Consider the following 25,992-nt stretch of genomic DNA (forward strand, 5'->3'; position numbering starts at 1 on the left):
CATCACTAATCCTGCTGTTCACAAAAGGTGCTGGGTTCAAACGTCACCGGGGCACTTATTTGTGGAAGGTGTGCCTCTCATTAAGTGCCAGTTAAATAAAACGTTTCACAAATGGGATTTGATCAAGAAAATAACAACTCAATAATGTTCCGGATTACCACTTTAAGGTTCAACAGTCGAAAGTTTAATTTTATTCACCTAGGGAAATTGTTTTAGAGTCCGGACCCGGCTCCCGTCGATTATTTATGTTAAACCTGCTAATCTCACAACAAAAATTAGTGAGGGTGAGTTAATATAAAAAAATATATTTGTATTTTAATGCAACATACAGTATATATATATATATATATATATATATATAAACATGTTTGTGTTTAAAAGTGTTATTTTATTATCACATAACGATGCTTGTTTGTTTTTTGCAAAAGGGTCTGTAAGCTGCAGGTAACATATTGTTTATTTGTGGGTTGAGGGATATATGTCTGCTTTGCTTTTTTTGCATTTGATAATCGTAATACAGATTTGTAGATTGTTGTGTTTAAATTTTTTTTTTTCTTTTTACATTTGTATTTATTTCAGTCCCATTTTATTAAATTATCTATACCTGTGAATCGTGACACAGAATTGCTTTCGTGACTGGGTCGCGGGTCTGATGACAACCCCGGACCAGGAGGGCTCTCTGGCCGACGAACACAAAAACACGTCGAGACCAACACGTGTCACTGGGCACGAAGCCTGCTCTGCTCCTCAGGCCCAGAGGAGTTTCATATCGCTCCCTCTAGTAGAGAATAATATCACTGCATGCATGGATGGATTTAGGATTCATGAATCTCTTGCGAATCCCTTCACAAGAGAACTGTTGAAGACAATGGAGGCGATGATTTACAAGAGATTAAGAGGTTACCAGTCACAGCAGAGTGACTGCATGAGTTTGATGAAAACATTAATTAAGAACAACGACTAAGAACACATATCTAAGATTGTAGAGGATGAGAAGCACTTCATGCAGCTGTCAGCTCATTGTTATACTGTGTTACATTCTTTTCAACAACACTGCAAAACAGAGCAACGATTTTAACAAGCCAGAAATCTTGAAAATAACAATCAGGAATCGTTTCAGGATAAATTGGCCGGTGGGAGAATTATGGGAGCTTTAATAAATGTGTCTTCGGCCATCTTACGTAGACAAAAACAACTACTTCTTTGGAGTTAGGAGTTCTTTGAAAAAAAAAAAAGGTACGTTTTTAAAGAGAACGGGAGACTTTTAAAGAAATTTCAAAGTCAATTTCTAAGTTTTTTCACGTTGTTTTTTTTCCAGTGAATGCATGAAAAATCCCTCGATCGTACATCAATATGGTAGCTACATCAGACGGAGGTTTGACTGGGCCGTTCAGCTTTGCAGCGAATGTCCTTTGTGTGCATGCGGTTTCAGTCCTTTAACACCAAATGACTCGCGAAAGCAAAAATAATTACCGTTCATTTTGTAGCAGCTTTTGTGAATCAAAAACTGTGGGCACACATATAAAAACCAGACACTTTATTCGTTCGAAAGATAGACGCATTGCCAAGCTACACAGGCGAGCCTCATAGAACTCTACTGCAAAATTATAACAACAGCTTTTTTCCGTTTTAATTTTTGCTGGGTTGTAAACCTGTGGTGAAGGTTGCCCTGACGCTGCAGGTGGCCCAGTTTGCTTGTGTTGACCCCACCTGCCGCGCTCTTCATTACGGGACCGATGACGGGCTTGGCATCGCGAGCGGTTTAGGCCTCGCCCTCGACGTCGCAGATGTAGCGTCCCCACCCACGGCAACCTCCACCTTAGATAAACACTGCACCACATGGAATCTAACAGGCTAACTGTGACACGCAGGCAGCGGGATTAACACCGCTTCACTCTTTTATTGGCCCTCCTCCCCCTCTGACTCTGACTCTGTAGGGAAAAGAGAAACACATTGACGGGAGTTTAAACAGCTCTCCCTGCTGGTGACAGTAGGAAGCAAAAGGTAAACAGAAGGCACCAAAAAAAAAAAAAAAAAAAGATTTAATTACCTTCTTCTGCATTCTGCAGCCACTCGACGAACTTCTTCATCTGCTCCAGAAAGATGCTCTTCCCTTTGGCGGCGTGGGCATCTTTGTACCAGCGCAGAATGGCATCCTCGCTCAGGACGTCCGCTGCGGAAGGGGGAGGGTGGGGTGAAGAGAGGGTGAAATTGGGGTGCAGAAAGTGAAAATTCCACTCCTGGATTTTCAATCAACCACGTGGATTCACAGCGCCGACCCAGAGGTCCAACTGAGGAGTGAAATCTGCTCGGTCGGCGCGCGGTTGGAGCAGGAACCTGGATACATAGGTACCTTTATAGAATAGCACCACTATCTTGGAGAAGGATTTCATGAAGTGGATGTTGTCGTAGCAGTACTCCTGGATTTTAAGCAGCAGCACCAGCTCCGACTGGCCCTGAGTGCTGAAAGCTGCCAACAGTGGAGCGTAGTGCTGTGGACATAGAAGACGGGTATGTACTCATATTGTATTGCTGTGATTCTATCGCAATTTAGCACCATCACGGAATGGAAGCTAGAAGCTGCAACTCACTGCCTCTTTTGCTGATGCAACTGGCAACATCTATTTTCTTGAAAGCAAAATTCATGGAATTCAGAGCAATGCACCATCGAGCAGAACTTATTGCTGTTATCTTCCTCGTCGGACCTACCTTGAGGTGTTTCAGGGCCTGCTCCGTCACCAGCTCCTCCTTCTTGTTCCACTCCACCGCGCCCATCAGGCAGGTCCACAGCAGACCAATCACAGCCTGCTCCTGGAGCTCGTTCCTCTTCATCTCCTCCTTCACATGCACCACAATCTGAAGGAGTAATAAGAATAAAAAGAGGGATTTTAAAAACATGTGCACTGTGATTATGAGCTGCCAGCGAGTTGGTGGTTGCCGAGAGGGGTGGTCTTAGTGATTTGGAGGCCCTTCTCCACCTCACTGAATGCAAGCATGGCTACTAGACTTTAAGTATTTGGAGAGGGCTGTTTCCCAGTGAGCAAAGCTATGAGAATTGTAACTGAACCAATCAAACGCTCTTCACTCAAGACAATGGGACAAGAAAAAGATTATGAATATATCATTTTTGTTTTTTATTTAACTTTTAAATACTATATAAAATGTCTCAGAAGTCGGGAATCACTGCAGAAAATGAGTAATTTGCTGGCTCTGTGCTGGGGGCTGCTCTGGAGCCCCTAGAGCTGGTTGTGGAGAGGAGGATGTTGCACAACCTACCGCTCAGACAGCAGAGTGCCTTTTGCCTTCAGCGCCGTTACAGGAGGTCATTCCTGCCTACCGCAATAGCCACCTACAATGACTCCCCCTCTGTGTCAGGAGAGGAAACCCCTCCTCTGAATGGCAATGCACAAGGCCCATTTGAGGTAAGTACTGGAGATAAGTTAAGGTAAGTTTCATTTCGGAGGATTTAGATGTATATTTAATACAACACAGACAATTCATCCTATTATATAATTATAGAGCCTAGGATCGCGATTGGTGCGCCGTCCCTTGCGGCTGCCTGCGCGAGCACCTCGTGGCGATTACGCACATTTTAGTATTTTTTGTATTTTTAGAGCTTATAGAGCTTATTGTGCATAATCACCGGGTGTGATGACATTTCACTGCATATATGTATGAACGTATGTATATGCACATGTATGCGACAAATAATCACTTGAACTTTTTTACTTTAGATTTAACTTCCACTTTTAAGCTTTTCCTTTCACTAAGTTAAATTATATTTTATTCTATTTATTTTATATAGAACAGTAGTTATTTTATATGTATATGAATATAGACATATATAAATACATATATATATACTGCATATACGTGTGTATACAGTGGTACCTTGACTTACGAGTTTGATTCGTTCCGTGACAGAGCTCGTAATTCAATCTGCTCATATAGCAAATCAATTTTCCCCATTGAAATTAATTGAAATGCCATTAATCCGTTCCAGCCCCCAAAAAAACACCCCCATTTTTTTTGTTACGTGTTTTTAAATAAGAAAAACGTATTTATAAATAACAAATATTGTATAAAAACATAATGAAACACAATAAAAGAGCATGTGTAGATCTCTCTTCTCTTCTGCCTTCTCGCAGATGATCCCCTCCATCACGCTATCTCCTGCGAACTTCTCCGTCAACCAAACCAACAGCAGATTCTCCATCTTTTCATGGACAGCGGTCCGCAGCTTAGACATTATTTTAACGCCTTTGGCTGGCGTGATACCCTTTATCATCTCCTTCTGCTTCAGTATCGTACTACGCTCGTACTGCCGCGCCAATTCCATCACACGCACACCTCGCTCATGTTTTTCTATGATTTTGCACTTTAAGTCAATGGACGTCGTCTGCTTCTTCTTCTCGGTCCTTTTTTTTTTTTTTTCCGGACCCATGGGTCTAAAAATTTTTTTGGGCAAAATAACTTCACAAAAAGCACAAATCGCGAGCACAAAACACAAAAGCGATGCCTCCCTGCTCAGGTAACCACGTGAAGTGAAGACGCTCGCCACGCCACCTAGCGGCGGCGTACCTGGAGCTCGCTCCTTGTAACTCAAATTTTTGCTCGCAAATCAATACAAAAAAATCGACGGAACGACGGCTTGACGCACTCATAACTCAAGGTACCACTGTATGTATATATGTATGCATGTGTATGTATATACTGTATACACACACACACACACACACACACATATTCATACATACTATATATAGTAATTCATTCAAAAACAACCTACCACATTGTTTGTGTCTAAACGATGTGTGTTTTGTCATGCATGTCATTGCTGATGCAACACTGGACTTTCCCTTCGGGGATTAATAAAGTATTTTTTTGTGGATCAAAGAGGTAAGCCGCTGTTGGAAGGCTTCAGTGTTCGACGACGTGAGGGTTCGATGTCCAGCGAGCTTTTGGACGGCGGCACCTCGAGGGTGCTTCAAAAGCGCCCGGCTCAAGCGTTACGTCGCCCAGGTGACGTGGAGGTTCAGACGCCGCTTTCCAGTGCTGCCGTCGCAGGTTCACGTCCTGTTCCTTCAACCTGTAAAGCCCGACGGACCCACCGACAGTGTCCACGGCACGGTTCATGTTAGATGAGTTTAAACTTCCGGTATTAGCGGAAACTAGACTTCCAGGCGGACCGTAGGTGTGCAGCACGTCATTCGAGATCGTTGAGAAGTGGGCGTAACATAGCTCCAAAGTCGGAGATCTTTTTGAACGAAAGTAAATGGGCATGACCATATTCAGACAGGTCCTTTGACCTCAGATTAAGATATCTGAATGAAATTGGGCTTATTAGAACCGCAAGAGTCTCACCTTTACAGCTATTCTTGACATACAGTATGTCAGCTACAGAGGGAATGTTAGCTTCAGGGTCTTAAACACACTGTGTTCTGCAAGCAGGGAAAATATTAGTAGTAATAATAGTAATGATAGTTATTGTCCCCTTTTTTCCTATTTCTTTACACTGTGGTACCTAAACAGGCATGGCATGGTAGAAATTTTAATCATTTCAATGTGATGACAGCATTTTTTATCTTAATCTTTTTATCTTTTGTGACCTCTAGACACATAGACCATTCAGAAAATGTACGGTATGTCCAGGTACACTTGAAGATGAGTGGCTCTCTCTGAGCCATTTCCAGAAAATAGTTCCTGTCATCCAATCGTCAAAATCGCACAAATCTCCAATATTCAAAAGTCATATTATATATCGCATCACAGCATTCAGTTCTCTCAAGGGTTTTTCAAGGTCATGAGGTCTTCAGGTGGTGTTTGGGGGGAAGGATGAGGGGATGTTCTTGAGTGGTCAAAACACAACTCAATACTTGGTGGAGCAACTAATCCCACATAATTGAGCATGGGAATGGCCATCATTAGGCATGAGTATAATGTTCAAAGCCATTTTACACTCAAAATATTAATAATTTTATCAGGCATAATTAAAAATATGTCTATTACCCTTTAATCGGTAGATAAGCTTGACATAGTCAATGAGTGTCAAGCTACATCTGATTCCTTCCCGTCTCAGCTTTCAGATGGTGTAAGGCACTTGTTTGTGGCACCAGCTGCTGACCCACACCTTGCATAGTCAACAGTGCTACAGCCAAGAAATGAATTGCAGGTGTACTGTCCCAGAGAGTCCCATCTCATTCTCCAATTTGCAATGTGCAGAGGCAGGCTTTGGCAGAGCTCTAGAAGCGGTGCCCCATTTCTGTTCACCTGGTTGTCCAAGTTTTTGAATTGGGCGAGCAAACCCGTTTTGAAGGTAGGTGCGACCAAAGATGTGGTCTTTGGTAGCCTCTGACGTTAGCCTTGCAGTAGCCAAGAGAGCTCATATGGGGAAGTGCGAGCCTGAAAGCAGTTGAATAGTTGTGAACAGACATAAATGATGGGAACCAACATCAACCAAGACCTGATTTGAAGAGAGGTGAACGCTATCCGCCCTCCGACAGGGGTCCCCCAATTCAAACATGTCCTACCTCTCTGATGGTGAATTCCTGGGACAGGCGTTCCTGCAGCTCTTTCTGCAGCTCCTTGCGGGTCCCCAGGGAGCGCTGCGTGCGCAGGAACTCTGACAGCTCCTTCAGCCCGGCCTCGTTGAAGTAGTTGGAAAAGTGCTCCACGTTCTGCTTGTTAGCAGGAAACAGCTCCTGCGATGTGAAAAATTTGGAGTTTCTTGAAATGAATGAAATAACTCTTAAGTACGTGAGTAAGTAAATACGTAACGCCGCCATGGAAACCCTCTTCAGACGCCTCCGCTCGGTGTTGAGCACAATGCACCGTCATGTTTTGCGCTTACGAGTAACCCCGCTTCTACAGAGATGAAGTGAGACCTGCAGAGAGAAGTCAAGAAAATTCTTCACCAGGAGTCTTTTATCGAGGTTCGCCTTCCTCAAAGCTGCCATCACCGAATTGGCATCTTTCTCCGCCATCCACACCTTGAACAGCTTCACGGCGAAGGACGCAGAGATACCTGCGGGAGAAAAAGTAAAAAGTGAATCTTGCGTAAGCTTTGCCAGGGTCCGCCTGTGGATTTTCATGGGGAGCAAATGCGTTCCGAGGGCGTCCCACGTCTACTCACCCTCTTTGACAATGTTGTCGCCGAAGAGTCCGGTGAGGATCACTGGGGGCAAAATCCCACTGGCCAACAGGATGCCCGTCAATATAGCCAGCTTGGTCTGCTCCGATTCACTAAAGGCCTTCAGGAAGAGCAGCAGCTAAAAACACAACATGACAGGGAACAGATGGGAATTTTTATAACCAAGGTTAAGAACATGACAGGAGACCAGAGATTTTAGGGACTCTCTGTTGAGAAATCCCTCACTTTTCTGAGGGACATTTAGGTAGATAAATGACACTAAAATAAACAAACCACAAAAATTGACAATATGCAAGAAACCTAATCTGTAACAATAGACAATCTATAATTCAAGGAATCTGTCCGTTCGTCCGTCCATCTGTCTGTCTGTCTGTCTGTCTGTCTGTCTGTCTGTCCTTCGGTTATCTTGACAGCTGTTCATCTTATCTACTTCGCACTTGGTGGGTGTATTGCTGGGGACCACAGACACGTGCAGTGTCAAATTCGGTGCAATTTGGACAGGTGACACGTGTAATATTAATAAACTTAGTAAACAAGCGAGCAGTGAGCCGCTCTGTAAACTGGGGCGCTTTGTTACGTCATCCAATTGCATTAAACGGGGCGATTTGTGACTTCATCCAATATGTGAAGCAGGAGATGCATGAGAGGAAGCGCTGGAGATGCGATGACCTTCAGAACGAGAGGAGGACACCCCTGCGCGGCGAGCGGCGCTCCTGGCAGTCCGCATGAACGCGACCAAATCATTGACTGAAGAAACCTGGACTCAACTGATCCACCTGAAGTTTCTAATCTGCCAATATTTTCACATTTGGTGCTTATTTTCTACTGCAAATTTATCCTTACATTTTGTTGAACATTTTGCCCGTTAAAACTGTGCCACTTTTAACGGGCATGCAGGACACAGGACTGAATTATCGACATTTTGTTAAACTGTGACATTAAAATGTCTTAGAAAGTCTTAAATTTCCAACGGGCAAATACTAGTAATAATAAACCTAAGATTTATAAACAACAATAAAACTAAAAATAGACAAGAAAAAAGAGAAAATTTTGCAATACACAATAAACCAAAAAAATGTACAATAAATACAATGAAGCGAAAATGAGAAATGGTACAAGAAAACCTTACCTTTTTGATTTCCTCCTCAAAAGCCTTCTCCAGATATTTGTACCTCCTTATGAGTTTATTGAAAACCTGCAACAGCAAAATAGGGCACAGCAGCATTGTGACACACATGACACAGTCCAGTTAATCATCCATTGAATGAAAAGGCTTCTTGCTTCTTGCCTGAGCGTAGAGGCGCAGGGCGGGGAGGCTTTCCTCTGTGGTGAAGACACAGTGCAGCGTCACCTTGGTCTTGTCAGCCTCATCAATGCGCGTCCCTCCCGGGGCTGCGAGGAGATGCATTTCCTTTAAGCATAGGTTTCCTCCCTATCTGCTATTGGACTACAATGCAAGTTCCCCACTTTCGAAAAGGAGATTTAACGTTTTGGGGTTTTTTTCAAGGCTTAAACACGTGCCCTACTGGATTGCACTTGCAAGGACAGTGAGAAGCAGCAGAGTGGCAAGTTTCTCAATAGCCAAGTGTTGGGCGAGGTTGCCCTGGGAACAGTTCTGACAGACTTAGATTTACTTTAAAATGATCTGATTTATATTTTGAATTGTTTAAGTTTGGCGTCTGGGCTCTACTGCACATCAGTCCCGGTGTACAGCGAAACACAGGCACTTAGTGAGCTGGAAATATAGGAGGGATGAGCTCCAATCCCCTCATTGGATAGAAGAGTAGAGCTCAACAGGTGGATGCAGCGGAGGTGGAGGGAGCGCAGCAAAGCAGGCAGCAAAGCAGGCAGCCAAGCAGGTATGGCAGGATAATGGCGCAGCTGCAGAACGACTGCAAAAAATGCTGTTTTTGGATGAAAAAAAAAAAAAAAAAAAAGGCACCGGTTCCTCGATCCGCTCTGTTGCGCGATCAATAACCATACCTGTCTACATTGGCAGCATGTTCTTCACACAGCTGCCTTTTTTTCCACACATTTTCCGAGTTCATTTCCCAATCAATCATAATCGAATCATAGTATGGCTATAACCCGATACACTGCTTTTAAAATAGAAAAAACATTTTTTAAATTGTATTTATTATTATTATTTTTTTTAATAAATAGACAGCCAGACAGACAGACAGACAGACAGACAAATAAATAAATTGCCGGATAAATCACAAATAACCCCACGCGTTTGACAGCCGTACGTATAATATAATAAGACTTGGCCCAGGTGAGATATTTTGACCACACAGCCCTCTCACCGAGCATGCTCCCCGCGATGAGGATGTCGAACAGCGTGTCGGCATAGCGACGGTAGTCCAGCCGAGAGCCCGTGACGTCGAGGAACCTGGCGACGGCGTCGAGGTCGCCACCGGCGGCGTTGAGGCCCACCACGATCGTGTCTCGGAAAACCGTCGGCTCGAACTTCTCCTTTTCATCTGGGAGAGAGAGACAGAGAGAGACAGACAGAGGGAGCGGTGTTTTGTGTTAGTGTGGGTCACCAGATATTACCCGCAAAACAGTGGTGTTCCTCAAATAAGGTCTATTTAAAGAGCAACTATCAGTTTTTTTTGTTTTTTTTTCGTGAATTCACAATTTTTGGCTTATGGACAGGATGCTTTGAAGAAAAAAAAAAAAAACTTTTTTTTTTTTTTTACAGGCACAAAGTGTCTAAAACGAAAATAAAGTTCAAATACACGCCGTCCTTTCGGGGCGAAGCGGGACTGCTCCGGGTGGAACGAAGCTGACCCGTCCCTTAGTTATTTACGAGTTATTTATTCTAAGTTATTTACATTTTTCGTTACTTCTAAAATTACAGTTTTACAAAATGTAAGGGCAACTTTACAATAGTAAATAAGCGGCCAAATGTGAACATTTAGGCATATTAGAACTTCAGAAGAATCAGAAACGATCTAGTCGTGTTTATGAGGACTGCCAGGCGCGCCGCTCGCCGGGCAGGGATGTCCTCCTGTCGCGTGCATGAGTGACATTGAAGGTCATGTGCCCGGTGCTCGGCTCGCATCTCCAGCGCTTCCTGTCGTGCATCTCGTGCTTCACATATTTGATGATGATGTCACCAATTGCCCCAGCTGCATGGAGGGGCTCGCTGTTTGCTCGTTTATTGAAATTTCATTCATTTAACACATAGCGCGTGTCCAAATGACACAAAATTCGACACTGCACGTCCTTGGGTCCCCAGCAATAAATCCACCAAGCGTGAAGTCGATCGGATGAACGGTTGTCAAGATAATCCAAGGACATACAGTACATACATACAAAGATTCCTAGAATTATAGATATAAGATAGATATTGATAGATGCTTATGAATCCCCCTATTGGATAGAAGAGTAGAGCCCAACAGGTGGATGCAGGGAGTTGGAGGGAGCGCAGCAAGCAAATAGGCAGCAAAAGGTAGGGCAGGAGGAGATACTATCAATACCGTAATTACTGGTACTGGTGCTATATAAATACTGGCAATTATGTCCTGCCACTGCACACCATTCCGGCCCCACTCGAAGGAAATCACACCAGTGACTAATTCCCATGCGAGCATCCTGCCTTGGGACATTCCTCTGAACATGATAATAGAGCTGAAAATCCCCATCTCATATTGTGAATCGAGGTTTTGATTATTAGCCATAATGTCATAACCATCCAAGGCAGACTTAACACGAGCTATGAGATTGTGAAACGATGGAATATGCTCCTGTAGAAGACCCTATGATAGCAACCTTTTATTCACAATGTCATGGAGAAGTACTACACTACTCACAATCCTAAAGTGTAAAGCCGGAACCGTACTCCCAAGAGTCCTTACAATTGACTTTTTCCTAATCGAAACGAAACAAAAACACACACACACACACACACACACAGGGCCTGCAGCCGACAAGGCCGCCTGCTGGAGTCGACAAGGATCCACAGAGGGGCCCCGTGTCCTGGCTACCTTCTCCATTATATTTGATGAGGTCAAATGTTTCAGTTGGTGTGGTAGACTCCACTGCCATCACGTGATCGGTGTACTCCGTCAACATGCGTATGCACGCAAGGATTTATACGCCTGTGCATGGTGGCGTGGTATGCATGGTAGTGATTGTTGATCACAAACTCCATCCCACCACAACTCAATATCCTTCTATGTTGACATTTATTTCACTTTTAAATGTTGTACATTTTATCTGCTTAAAAAAAAAAAAAAAAAAAGACAACAAAGACAACATCACACTCACCCCGTTTCCTGGTCTTGAACCTCTGGCCTGTGAGCACCGGCTTCTGCTGCTTGCTGTTATTCATAAAAGTCCTGAAAAGCAAGGTGCATTCAAAAAAAGCATCCTGGTACTTAACATTCTGTAATGAGGCAAAAGTCTAATATAATAATATAAGATAATAATATACAATAGACACTATGATAATATGGAATGCATATGATGATATAATATACTCTGTGAGCTTACTGGCTGCGAGCTCCTCTGTGACTAACGCTAAACCCTGAACAAGAGCCCTGCTGTCCTGTCTGCCCGTCTGTCCTGCGCTGTGCTGTGCTCCGCTCTATTTATACTATATTTATACTCTCTCTCTCTCTCTCTCTCTCTCTCTCTCTCTCTCTCTCTCTCTCTCTCTCTCTCTCTCTCTCTCTCTCTCTCTCTCTCTCTCTCTCTCTCTCTCTCTCTCTCTCTCTCTCTCTCTCTCTCTCTCTCTCTCTCTCTCTCTCCACGTGACGCAGTGTGTCTAGCCATGGCCGTGGCTAATACGTTCTCTGTCTCTCCTCACTCTGTGTACCATGGACACCCACACACCCGTCCACCTGTCGTACTTATTACCAACCAACCGGGTTTGTTGGTTGGTTGCTTTTTTTTTTTTTTCCTTCCTTGGAGGACAGGCCTACAATGAAAGGGGTAACCTTCAGAGCGGGCCTTTTGAGCAGACAGACAGGGTTCAGCTCTCCTGGCTGGGTCAGGGATTACAGCACTTTCTAATCCCCTGACATCAATCACCCGCTGGTCGGCATTTTAGTCAGCGGACTACAAGTGGTTATACCATCCGGTGCCATTTGTATGGAGAGGTAGAGTTTTGAGATAATATGTACAATTTAAATAGAAAAAATGATCGATGCTTTGGAAGGAGGGCTCATAACCAACCCTAGTTAATCCCTTAAATTGTTTTTTTCCAAGTGCACGTGACTTTGTCTGTTCTTCCAATGTGGCATTCTATATCTACATTTCTGATCTCCTCTGCACAGTCTAATTTTTCCTTGAACCTTGGTCTATAGGTGACCCCTTACAGAATGACCATATATTAAAAAAAAGAAAATGGATATAATTTCATATATAATTGAGATATAATTCAATATATGGAAGGACTCCACATTATAAAACATGCAAATTTTATCATTTTAAAGCTTTAAAGCTATACACTGTATATATGTATGTGTGTGTCCACACACAAACACACACACATACACATATATATATATATATATATATATATATATATATATATATATATATATATATATATATACACACACACACACACATACTTATTATAATTACAACAACTTATTATACAACTTATTATAATATATAGAAATAATAATGATAATCATCTTTTTTTCAATATATTGCCTCTGAATCCATATGTGGATATCACTGTTTAATGCAATAACCATGCTAAAAATATTGTGACTCAAATTGACACAAATAAGGAAGAAACTAGAACAACAACATACATCCTGAATTTTGCCTCAGGAAATAATCAATAATTTTACGTTATTTCATTAGATTTTCATACATGGAAAATGTGTTTCTTTTGCATAAGGAAAATATAAGACTTACTTCGCACATTGCATCTAACTATAAAGGAAGGAATCTGTATTTATGTTCTCCTATTATCTCGACAACCGTTCATCCAAACTACTTTCCACTTGACGGGGGTATTGCTTGGGACCCAAGGACATGCAGTGTCAAATTTGGTGCAATTTTGACATGCAGCACATGTTATATTAATAGACTTTCAATAAACAAGCGAACAGCGAGCCGATCCACTCTGTGCAGGGGGCGAGCAGCGGGGGGCCACTAAGCAGGGTGATTTGTGACATCATCATCCAATATGATATTATGTGCAGGGTGTGGCTCTGGGGGGCATTTCACATAAGATGCGATTCGCAGTCTTATGCGTCTCGACTGGTCCTCCTGACATTCTAATGCTTTTTTAAATTTTTTTATTGCAAAGTTGGTCTTACATTTTGTTAAACTATGCCATTTTGAACGGGCATGCACTAGTTGTAGTAAAAACAAATCAAAACAGGATTGTATCTGTCCTTCATTCATTCTTTCCATCCTTCCCCTTTATGTGTCTTCTTTGCTATTCTACATCCATCCCTGAATGAGCTTTGTTAGATTCCAACAGCATGCCGATGTAAGGCCTGCGCTTCAATCCTCTCCAAAAATAACGTCCCATAATAAAATTCTCGGAAGTAAGGCCAGTAAATCAGACGGGATCATGAGGCAACAGCCCAGTTTTGTTTTTTTTCGTTTTTTTTGTAGGTCGTACGCTGACATCAGATGATGACATCAGAGTTTACACACGTTTAAGGGAATTGCATATTTTAGTGTCTCTGACAGGTTGGAGCATCCCGAAACCAAGATTGAATTGTGATCATTTTAAATATAGTGAGCAAACCCCATGATTTATATTGATGAACGGTTGTATGTTAAGTGTTTAAAATCAATCCAATTATTAACCTATAGAATTAAAGTGTTAATCCATAAGATTGTTTCTGTTGGGTGGACTACATGGAAAGTCCCAGATCTATTAGAAAACTCAATCCTTTTTGTCTTTTCCAACATCCAGGTTTGCCCTTTTCTTTAAGACGATCAGTTTATTTTCTTGACAGTGTGCCTTTTTCTAACATTTACTTAAAAAATTTTCTTGGTCAATTCAGGTGGTTGGGATATTCCATCCAAGGGTTCTGCTATTGTTGTGGGAATGCTCATCCACATCGACAGTTTACTGACCACAACTAGTCACGATGCTTTATCAAATTCGCCGCGGCTGCCTTTTACTTCCTGCGTGTGCCCGATCAGCGCATTCTCGGTGGGAGAGATGGACCCCGCCCGCCATCATCAGGGGATAACAAAAATACATTGAATGGATGTTTCTTAAAAAACACCAGCTAAATAAATAATGACACACGGGATTTGTTTTAACAAAATTTTCCCCCAGTTATGAGAATTATTTTGATTTCGAATTCCCCTGGATCTTATCGTTTATATGAGTGCTACTACTCGAATTCCCATTTGGATTAGAATTTGAATTTGTGGAACGGAAAGCCTCCCTCAGGAACACCTACCTGACTCTGGTTGGCAGCAAGTGGAAGCAGCTCTCTACTATCACACAAACAAACAACAGACACAAATAGAAATATCAGAGCGTTTAGTTGTGAAATTGTCCCGTGCTCGAGAAATCACTGGAAAAACTGTGAAATATAAGAGTTAAATATTTAAATAAATAAGGGGGTAAATAAGGGCGCCAAAATACGGCATTCCATAATGTGCACTCATACTTAAATGCTAAAAAATGAATTATAAAACAAAACCATGAACAAATAATTAGTGAGGTAAGTTCAGGTAACCCGACAGATGTTTACAACCCCCCCATCCAAGTCACTATGGACGAGCTGCGGGGTTGCCAGACTTGTTGTTGAGCCTTGAGTCCTTGAGCAAGACACTTAACCCCTAATTGCTCCAGATGGCTGCGTCCGTCGGAGTATGAATAATTGTGAGTTGCTTTCGACAGAAGCGTCTGCTAAATTATGTTATAATGAAAACTTCAGCTTGTGGGGTATTGTCTCATTTCATTGTCCACTATCCAACTTGTACAAAATAAATTGGACCAGGTAGTTGAGAGACAGACAGCTCAGAGACGGCTCATCTTCAACGTAAAATTTGTGTGTTTTCGCCTTCAAAGTAAAAGCTTTTCTTCTGCAGAGTGCTCATGCATATCCTTATTACAATAAGGATATTATTACAATTGACAGCAAAGTTTAGGTGGTGTCATATAGCACTTTGAAAATATATATAAATTAAAACATTAATCCTGATTAGAAAAACCCTCAACTAAAATAATGTTATGTACTAATACTATGTACTGTAATACTATGTAGCCTTATTTTGTAATTTATCTTTGTCTGGTGCATAGAGCACATTTTGTATATTCTCTATATATTGTATTTTTTTTATGACTCCACTCTTTATGCTACTTGTCTGCCTGCACTATAATGCACCAATTATTACCAAGACAAATTTCTTGTGATTCGGTTAGAAATGTGGTTGACTGAAAGTATATTTGCTGAAATGAACCGGAGTAAAAGTCGAAAGTCAAATGTACTTAAGTACAGTAACAAAGTACTTTTACTTTTGTATTTAGTTACTTTCCACCACAAGCGTGTGTACATACATGTGTGTATATGTATGTCTTCCACTTCTTTGGCATAAACTGATGGCAGCTTCTCCAAACGCTCAGGTTTGTGACATCACAAAGACATCACATGATGGCGCTGGGAATTCCCCAAATACTGTATGTTTACATGTGTTTCCATGACGACTGGATTCCTCTGCCACCTTCTATTTTGCCATAGAAAACCTCTTGGGCACAATTTTGGCAAAAAAGTGGAATATTTCATAAACCCAAGGCCAAAAACCAGAATCTCCCACAAAGTTATGACACAATCGTCAGGATCAAGCCGGGAATTTTGATATATTTTGCATTTATGCAGCGTATAAACTCAAAGTTTGGTTATAATTTAAAAGATAATAAGATGAGTAATAATAGTAATCGCCAGCACAATTAATAATAAATGATAATATAATATAATTTATGTATGTAGTACATTCGATGTAAAATGTAATAAAAAAATATAATAAAAAAAAAAAAAAAAAAAAAATATATATATATATATATATATATATATATATATATATATATATATATATATATATATATATATATATATAATTTTAGGAATAACAAAGTAATATATTATATAATATAATACTATTATAATCCTAATAGTGGTCCATGGATGATCGTGATTAGAAAGTTTAAGTAAAATTGGTGAAATTGCTTTTGGGTATATTTTTTGCCCAACCCTCTGCTTAGAATGCCTGCATTTTCTGGCAACCCTGCAAGTGACAGTACTCGCCACAGGTCCTGTCTCCTGTTCATTTACACACCTATTTCTCCATGTCACAACAGTGCAGTCTCCTGGAGGGCGAGGCAGACCAGCAACGCACCACAGGACAGATTCACACACGGACCATGGCTTCACCCAAGAAGGGGGACCTTTCAGCATCTGAGAAGAAAATCCTGCAGGTAATTGCTGCAGGTGAGTAGAAGATGTACACATTTTTTAGACAAAATCGACTTTCTTTTATCAATGGTGATAGTAGTTGACATCTGCTTTCATTACATGATGTTTTAAATAAAAAAAAGAAAATTGATGGATTTTTTTTTTCTCTGTGAATAGTCCAAAAAAAAAAAAAAAGGAAGAAGAAAGAAAAGGACTTGTGAAAAGGAAATTAAATGGAGGCGTATGGGAAGACTATGTACAATGTTTGGCAGTATAATAATTTATACATGAGTTTGTTGTTTGGGGTGCATTTCATGGGCATAGTCAATTAATTGACAATGAATCATTCAGACAATCTATTCCAGCCTTTATATTACACTCATACTTTTACATTCTTCAAACAGCTAACATCGAAATCTTTGTTTGGAAATTTAATCTTGGTATTACTACATTTTTCTTTCATTCTACTTGTAGGTAATGTAGACGACGCTTCAAAGCTGCTTGCATGCCAAGATGTCCGAGTGAACTGCTTGGACGAGGTATCCCCCTTGGATTAAAGCACGAGGAAAATAGAATGGAAATTAGGAATGATTTTTGACAAGTTTTGACTATTTTCAAACAGGCCTGTATATCTGATGAGTGAGGGGATAGGGCGGAGGCATCAAAACACCTTTAGGCCACAGTTCTACACAACCAGGGTGTATAAATCAATGATGCCCATAATTCACTGTAGTTCTGTTATTTATACTTCCAAAATTGTGTTAAAAAAAAACAACCTGTGGCTATGAATCAAAGGGACAGTTGTTTACTAGAGGGGTTTACTAGAGGGGTTGTTTACTAGAGGGGTTTACTAGAAATAACCAAAAAACATTGGTGATAAGGATGAAACCAGGTGGAAACTAAAGAGGGACAAGTGAATGCACAACAATGATACGCGCCTCCTCATGGCCCATGGGTCTGTAATGGAACAGTTGTGCAACTGCGGCATACTGTATTTACTCCATTGTTCCAGAGACATATGGCTGTGACTCTCGAGGAGCGGAAGTTGTCCTCCAAAGTGTTTCATAATAATAGCGCCACGCCACTAGATGTAACATACAGGCTAGCCGGGCTCCTTTGTTCACAAGGGCTTGCTTACTTGTCAGAATCAGATGTCTTCACCAAGTTGACCCATTGGACCAGTGTTGTTCAATCATACTGTGCCTGAGAGCTCACCAGGTGTGCCATGAAAATGGTTCAAATTTACACTTGAAATGAGGTCTTGTGTCGCAGGATCAAAATTGCAGAGCTGTACTAATTCATCAGTTCCAGGCAGAATAGCAGCTCTGTGTTCATCAGAACAAGTTCAAGTTTCACATTAAAAGCGAGAACTAATAATAGGCCAGGCCTTAATAATATGTGTACATGTTTGTAATTGATTTTATTTTATTTTTTTGTGGTCGAAGGGATTTTTGGTATGCCGTGGGATTATTTCATTGGAAAAGGTGTGCTGTCGCAGATAGAAGGCTGCAAAACACTGCTTTGGAATGACCATTTACAGTGGTGTTAAATTCTGCATGTATTTAAATGGTAATCCGTAAGATTATTTTGTTTGCAAAATCCCATGTTTGGCACTTGGCACCTTTTAAGAGACAGCAATTCAACGTTTTTGCTTTACTCATGTGCTCCTTTATATGCTGTTGCGTATAGAGGAGCATCATAATTGGTGGCGGGTCCACCTTTGCAAAGATCGGGCAGTTACCTTAGGACGATTGTGTCACTCAATGTGCTTATTTTCACTCTTAATGTGACCTGGATACTAATACCACCCACCCCTCCTCTCTTTCTCTATTGTACAGTGCGGCTTGACACCGTTAATGCATTCAGCTTACAAAGGTGAAGCAGACATGTGTCGGCTCCTGCTGCAGCACGGGGCCGATGTCAACTGCAACGAGCACGAGTATGGATACACCGCCCTAATGTTCGCTGGTCTGTCAGGTACATCCCCAAACACACACACACACACACACACACACACACACACACACACACACACACACACACACACACACACACACACACACACACACACACACACACACACACACACACACACACACACACACACGCGCACACACTTTTTTTCAAACGTGACTTCACTAAACAAACTATTATAGGATTTCTACTTGAATCACCAATAGGACAAAACTGATTGTGCCAGATATTTTGGAGTCCTAATATATTATATATATGTTTTTCAATGTCTGATTACATATGGCCATTCTGTAAGGGAAGACATTGCAATATAAGTAAAAAGACATATACTGGCAATCAGCAGAATGATTTCAAGTCAGACTGTAACAGTGACACACCGATGGAGGTGAAGGTATCATCACCACGTTTTTCTTTCTTGTTTTTGTTTCTTTTGTTGTCTTTCTCCTCAAATGTACTATTCATTCACTAATTCAAACAATTTATTACTGTATATGGTTAATTCCTAAATGTCTGTAAAACACATTGAACTGAACATTTTGTATGAAAGGTGCTATATAATGATAATTATTATTATTATTATTATTATTATTATCATCATCATCATAAGGGTTCCAGCCCGCCTATTGTTATTGTTTGATTATTTTCCACAGAGTTTTTCGGGCTAAAACTATCTTGAACAGGACAACGGCAAAAGCTATGAACGGCTTACGTCTTATTAGAACCAGGACATCACAAACATCTCGTGGTTCAAGGTTCATCCAAATCAATCCACATACAGGGCGGAAATTCATGAAAAACTGTCAAAATCGGACCCAAAGTAAACAGACGGTTGTGCGTCACCGACACACTAACGTTCAAAAACTAATGATGATTGAGAGTAAGGCGCTTTGTGACGTCATCATAATATTTACAGTACTATAAATGTGCAGGTTATGGGTCACATATCCATTCGAGTGGTGTCCTCTGTGTTCAATTTATTTTTTAAATCCGTGGTCCAAATTACTTTAGTAGATTAATAAATAATAGAATAAAAACAAATCCTTAAAATGTCGTCAGCGCGTCCCTCGAAAACACTTAAATGTTCAACTCAGTGATGCCTTCAAAATCCAATGTGGCGTTGGAAAAATAGAAGTCCTGCAATGGTAATTACCAACAAAAATATCCCAACATTTATTGTATTTCAACAGAACTTACTGAAAATGTAAGCCAACTACAAACTGAACTCCACTTTACAAAGAAATACATGCTGTGAAGACCACATAGCAGATGCTCCGCGAGACAAGCAACCAGAAGACGACAGACCCATGCCCATGCTCCGTTCAAGTAAACTCGGAAAATCGTGCTGCGTTTCAGAGAACCCGGGAAACTGTAAAAAGCACACAACACGACTAAGCTGGTCCCCATGTATGTGCTGCCTGCAGCTATATTTATTATTATTATTACTAGGGGTCTAGCCCTGCGGGCTTGATCCCTTATCGTAATTGCTCGGGAACATTTCTCTAAATTTTCAGGCTGAAACTAGTAAACACAAACACAACAATGACAGAAGCTACAAACATGGTTGAGGTGTCATTTGAACTCGTTTGAATCTCACGGTTTAAGTATCATCCAAATCAACCAACATACGGAGGAGAAGTTACTGAAAAACCGACCAAATTTGACCCCAAGTATCCAGTTGGTCATGCTTGATCGACACGCCACTGTTCATAAACATAATGAAATAAAAGCAGAGTGATCAGATCGTAAATTTGAAAGGCAAAGGAACATTAATAAACAGTAATTAAATTAATTCACATTAATGGACAGAGTACCAAGGCCACTCCCTGTTTGACTGGTCGAATTTTGGGTGAGTGAAAAATATGATTTCTGATTCAGAATTATTGAGTCACAGTTATTATTATCACAGAGCGCAGATTCGGGAACCTCGGAACCTCAGAAACCAGTGCTGCCTGCAGCTATATTTACTATTATTGTTATTATTAATATTATTAACAATAAATCTTGGCTTTACCGCCAGGAAAGACAGACATCATCACCATGATGCTGGACGCAGGCGCTGAGACAGACCGGGTCAACTCCGTCGGACGCACCGCTGCACAGATGGCGGCATTTGTGGGTGAGCCAGCAACAACAGCTGAAAGAATACCGTTTCTGCTTTTAATTTGTACTAAAACCCAAAGCTATGACAATTTATTTGATCTATCTAGGCCAGCACGACTGCGTGACAGTGATCAACAACTTCTTCTCCCGGGCGTGGCTCGAGGACTATACAAGACCCCAGGGGACAGAGAGAGAACCCAAGCTGCCCCCCAACCTGGCAGAACCCCTCCACAAGCTCATCATGACCACCAACCTCAACCCCGTCAAGGTGGGACGCGTTGTAGGGCGAGGAGGTCCCATCATGTGGAACTAACCCTAACCCTAACCCAAACTTTGATCAACACAGATGACCTGAAGCAGGGGTTTGAAATTCAAATGACCTGGGGGCCAGGTTGTCAAAAACAAACACTTTTTGTTCTTCCATTTTTCTCCCCATGCATTTACATAATGGTAAAAAAAACAACTTTGTTATATGCTATTGTATTCTGTCTCATATTCTGAAAGTGTTAAATGAAATTGTTTGGATTAATTAAGCATTTTTATTTGAAAATTAATTTGCAGGGACTAAACAATATATTATAAATATGTAGTGGGCCGTATAAAATAGTTTTTATGCGCCGGATCTGAATGCCTGTAGTTTAAACCCCCCTGAATAAATTAAAGTATAGGTTCGATATTTTAAATAATATTGAGAGACTTAACACTCTGCTGCAGCTTCTCGCTGTTCTTAAATGCAATCTAATGTGGCAAATGTTTAAACTTTAAAAATACGCAAAATGTCTCGAAACGAGACACAATACATTTTATCAGGATTTTCTAGGTTTACTGATGGTTGTGCTTTTGGCTATATCCGCACTAGGGTAAGAGACAATTTCATTTTATCCCCCCTAAGAGTAAAGGGTTTTAAATGTTGTACTGTGGAAAGTGACAAAAATGGTGTGAAATAAAATGTTTTATATATATATATATATATATATATAATTATAATTTCCATATCAATATGGGTTTGTGTGTTCCTTCTTTACGAGAAGAAGATCAGAATGAGATAGATATATTGGTTCCAGAGAAGGACTCAGATAGTCTGGCATTGACAGCAGTCCAGCTTTGGTCTACTGCGGCCGCCATGGAACCCTTCCAAGTCTAGGCCCATCTAAATATATCTGAATGTCTGGAAGTGTGCGCAGGGCTCAGTGGTGACACAGCCCAACTGGTCCCGGCGCCCAGGTCTCACACACACACGCACACCTTTGCTAGTGTGTAAATCGGCTGTTTATCATAAACACAAATGGTTTGTTTTCAAGCCATATTATCAAGGTGAGCATTTCCCACAACACGTTTTAAAAGCCCCATGAGCTTTTGGAGCCGTACGAGCCATGCACCAGTGTTGGTTTTGGCTTGTCTTTTTGAAGATTATCACGTTGGAGCATGTGAGGCCAACAGAGTGAGCGCGAATGGTCAAGCCTTGTTTTTTTGTGCTAAGGCAATTGAAGCTTGGGATCTGAATGCAGAGCCTTGCATGTTTAGCCCTGGAGCTTTTGAATAGTGTTTTGCTGTACTTGCTTGCTTCCAAAACATTATTAAAATGAGAATTTAAGTCAGCTTACTACTTACCTTTGCTTCTCATGTAGGTAAAGTAATGTCCATCCCTCCCTGTGGATGGATCACAAAAAGCAAAAGATACGTGTGGCAGTTTCGCCTACCACACGCCAACCAAGTGGCGTTTTCAGGGACCTCCGGCACAGAGACACAGATGACAGGGTTTAAGACACAGTATATTGCAGACAGTGTGTGGGGATGGGGGTTTTACATGTTGCCCGTTAGACCGACCAATGAGCAACAGGTATGCAGCCACTCTGATCCGAAGTACCTAGACCCAGGACAGGTGTGGCTGCTCAAACCACACCATCCCCACGCCACATACCGTCGACACCAAACTGAGGCCAGGGATTCTCTCTGGCCGAAGCCTAACCCCCCCACCCCCAAGCAAAGAACAAAAAAGAAAAAAAATGCGGACTGACATAGGGTTACCATACCTAAAATAATTAAACACTGGACTCTAAAACAGTGTTCCCATACCCCAAACCAACAAAAAAGTCTAACAAAACGGAACTGATCCCCTTCGTGGGGACCTGGTTCCCTGGAACCACGTGGTCCATTGGCTTCCTTCCCCCGGGGCGACGACAGACTACCCCCTCCGCCCTTCCGGAGCGTGGTGCCACGGGCTGCTGTGCTGGCTGGGGAAGGACTGGACTTGGCTGTTGCGGGGGCTGCTTGGAGGGATGGCCTAGCTGCTGGCCTGCTGGGCAGAGTAGCCAGCTGCCAGCGGTTACCTGTGGTGGTTGCTGCGGCTGCTTCTCCCTAGGTCCTCCGCCGGACACCCTGTGTGCTGCTGCTGCCAGTCGCGAGAGGGCTGCTACTCTGATCCTGGGCCCCAATTACCTAGACCCAGGACAGGGGTGGCTGCTCAAACCACACCATCCCCACCCCCTGCATTCACCCCGCAGGGCTGACTGAATCCATAGATTACAACAGTGATTTGAAAAAATTAAATCCAATTGAATGACATCGATCCAAAATGATTTGAAAATATTGAAATAATATAAAGTTGGTGTTTCTTCCAATTTGGGCCCCCCTGAGACAATTGCTAGATTACTATACTATACTATATTAACTGGGAGAGGGTGTGTGTGTGGTGGTTTTGGTCACTCCTGCCAGATGGTGATGCTCGTCAGAGAGAACCCTCTGCTTCTGGACATAGTGGCGCTGGAGAAGTGCTACCGCGTGATGGACCTGCTGTGTGAGCAGTGCGCTAAGAAGCAGAACATGAACGAGGTGCTGGCCATGAAGATGCACTACATCAGCTGCGTGCTGCAGAAATGCCTGGCCTTCCTTCGGGGGTGCGACGACAAGCTGGACACACTTGTCAAAAGGTGATGAAGGTTCTGAATGCACTTCAATGCAATTCAAACAACTTAGATCTTCATTATAAAGATGCAGAACGCATCGCTCAAATAAGGTGTTTCATTTCACAGGAGCTAGGCTGGTTGCTTCCCTCTGCAGCCATGCATTGAGCTAAAACAGTCAACATGCAACTTGTCGATGAAATTGGTGTTTCTCAGTGCGATTCACATTACAGTCATCTGATTCAAGTTGATTAGCAGAAAAATAAGTCTTTGGCAGTTTGTGGTTTGCCTGTGAATGAGTGGTGGGATATCTCGAAAAGAGTCATTCAAAATAATTTGTTTGTTTTTGTCAGGCACAGCAGTATACTGCTATGGGGTGAACGCAACAGGTTTCGGCAATGATAATACCACTTATCTCGATTTAAGATATTGCAAAATAACTTTTGATTTCATTTTCCTTCCTAATTACCCTTCTGTGATTCAGCTTGCTCATGGGCAGGGACAGTGATGGCTTCCCGCAGTACCAGGAGAAGTTTATCCGTGACTGCATCAGGAAGTTTCCTTATTGCGAGGCCACACTTCTCCAGCAGCTGGTGAAGAGCATCGCACCAGTGGAGATTGTGAGCAAACCCATCAATTCTTAGTATTATATGGTTCAACGCTTTGTGGTTAAATCTATCTTGGGGTAAATAAGAATACATCCTTGTATACTTTTAACTGAAAGCAAGCAGTTTTTACAGTGTACTTGCACGTTCTTGGTTCCAGGGTAACAACCCGACAGCCTTCTCCGTGCTCACCCAAGCTCTGACGGGCCAGATGGCCTTCGTGGATGCAGACTGCTGTTTGACATGTGGCGAGCGGGGAGCAGAGAAGGGGTGCTGCCTCTGCAAAACTGTAAGTCAATTTTCTTTCTTTCAGGCACACACACAGTACGTACAGTAGACGCATGCAATGTCGCGGCATCGGAAAAGCTTGTGTGTGACTCGCCTGACGCCAATCTCCCTCTCGTTGAAGGTGATGTACTGCAGCCTGACATGCCAACAGCTCCATTGGTTCACCCACAAAATCATGTGCAGGGCGTTTCAAGAACAGGGCACCGACCAGGAGAAGGACACACTGAGGTTGAAAATACATAAAGGTGCACATCCCATTGATCTAAAGAAAATGCATCACTCGTAGTTTCACGGGGTAATGGAATGACTCTAATGTCGTATTCGAGAGTTCTGGGAACTCGTCCGTGCTTGTTGCATATTAGGGACCTGTCTTGCACAACCTTTTTACGCTATCTACAAAACACTGTTTCTTGTTATAAATGTATGGTTTGAAAGTGAGTTGATAATCCAGTATTTTGGGAAGCTAACTTTTTGTCTGTCTTACCCAGATTCAGACGGGCTCGTCAATACAGATTTCTTCCCTGTGCATGCAGTACTGCGGTAGTAACGGACTGCATGCACACTGTGTTAGTGCAATGTATGGCTGTAGATCGGATCAACTAGCCTAGTTCCAGTGAAATTAAGGAAATACACCCTCCAGTATCTCAAAAGCTGAGTTATTTAGGCAATACATCGTGTCTTCAAAAAACAAACAAAAAATATATATAAAAATTTGATCTTAGTTGTGTTAAATGGCCACGGTGATTATACAGGATAAAATTGGCATTCAGTTATTGAATGATGAAATCTGGTTGACCTTCTCATCTGAATCTGGGCAAGACAGACAACGTGAATTTCCCCCAAAAAAGATTTCCTTTGCATGTGTCGTTTTTTTTTTTCCCCCCGCCAGAAGATGAGCACGAACTGGTGAGGGAGACGGCGAACTTCCTTCAAGAGCTGTGCATGAGGGCGGAGGAGAAGGTGGCGGCCGCTGGAGGCTTCCCCGCCGAGCTGCTGGGCTGTCCCTCCACCTCGGCTGAAGCTCCCAGGCCCGAGCGGGAGTATCGCAGCTAGACGCAACCAAAACGCCCGTGCAGACTTTCTGCTGGGATCACAAACTTCTGAGGGGCAATAAGGATGAAGCTCAGAGGGAAGATCCCTGTCCTCGTTGTGGCTGAAAACAGTGGTCAGAGTTTGTAATGCTTAGAAGGTGACGTCTATTCGCTCACATCACAGGGGAAGCAAAAGAATGAATGAGAGAAAGAATGTATTTTGTTTTCAAACTGGCTTTTCTCTGATTTGTAGGCCTACAACGACCAGGCAATGCATTCAGACTCAAAGTCCTTGTTGAGGCACAGTTTTACAGGTGTCAACGGAATACTGCTTTCCTTGTATTGTGTTCACTGCAACCTTATATTGCGCTGGCCCTTTTCGAGCGACCACAAAACCAGCGTTTGTTTTCCCTTAATTTTTTTTAGCACATTCAGTCTTATAGAAGGCATGACGTCGATCTGTTATCAACGGTTGTTTAAGGCAACAAAGCTCACCATTTCAATAAAGTGACCTATTAGCCCACTAGATTTTCTTTCAACCACTAG

General features: G+C 42.0%; 2 protein-coding genes across 2 annotated transcripts; one reads left to right on the forward strand and one right to left on the reverse strand.

The window, feature by feature from the left end:
• Positions 1-1,645: 1,645 nt before the first annotated feature.
• bzw2 (basic leucine zipper and W2 domains 2) lies at positions 1,646-11,714 on the reverse strand. The gene is made up of 12 exons (XM_080016708.1): positions 11,651-11,714; positions 11,426-11,496; positions 9,457-9,633; positions 8,439-8,542; positions 8,280-8,345; positions 7,133-7,268; positions 6,915-7,024; positions 6,531-6,701; positions 2,710-2,856; positions 2,354-2,492; positions 2,051-2,173; positions 1,646-1,931 (listed from the first exon to the last, which is right to left on the reverse strand). Exons 2-12 carry the CDS (start codon positions 11,487-11,489, stop codon positions 1,900-1,902), a joined length of 1,269 nt encoding a protein of 422 aa, XP_079872834.1. The 5' UTR covers positions 11,490-11,496; positions 11,651-11,714; the 3' UTR covers positions 1,646-1,899.
• Positions 11,715-16,514: 4,800 nt separating this feature from the next.
• LOC307247031 (ankyrin repeat and MYND domain-containing protein 2-like) lies at positions 16,515-25,468 on the forward strand (the record flags this gene model as incomplete). Its single annotated transcript, XM_080023086.1, has 10 exons — positions 16,515-16,581; positions 17,020-17,084; positions 18,384-18,522; positions 20,537-20,635; positions 20,727-20,887; positions 23,335-23,549; positions 24,007-24,142; positions 24,288-24,416; positions 24,537-24,660; positions 25,305-25,468. The coding sequence occupies 10 exons, from the start codon at positions 16,515-16,517 to the stop codon at positions 25,466-25,468; spliced, it is 1,299 nt and encodes a 432-aa protein (XP_079879212.1).
• Between the last annotated feature and the right edge of the window lie 524 nt (positions 25,469-25,992).

Source organism: Zeus faber, assembly GCF_960531495.2.
Source record: "Zeus faber genome assembly, chromosome: 1".
Classification (NCBI taxonomy): Eukaryota; Metazoa; Chordata; class Actinopteri; order Zeiformes; family Zeidae; genus Zeus; species Zeus faber.

Excerpts from the sequence above, each read along its gene's own strand:
- bzw2 (XM_080016708.1), bottom strand. The coding sequence starts at position 11,489 with ATGAATAACAGCAAGCAGCAGAAGCCGGTGCTCACAGGCCAGAGGTTC. Across the intron at positions 2,493-2,709 it reads AGGCCCTGAAACACCTCAAG|CACTACGCTCCACTGTTGGC; the intron begins GTAGGTCCGACG and ends CTATGTCCACAG. Across the intron at positions 2,174-2,353 it reads AGTGGTGCTATTCTATAAAG|CGGACGTCCTGAGCGAGGAT; the intron begins GTACCTATGTAT and ends CCCCTTCCGCAG.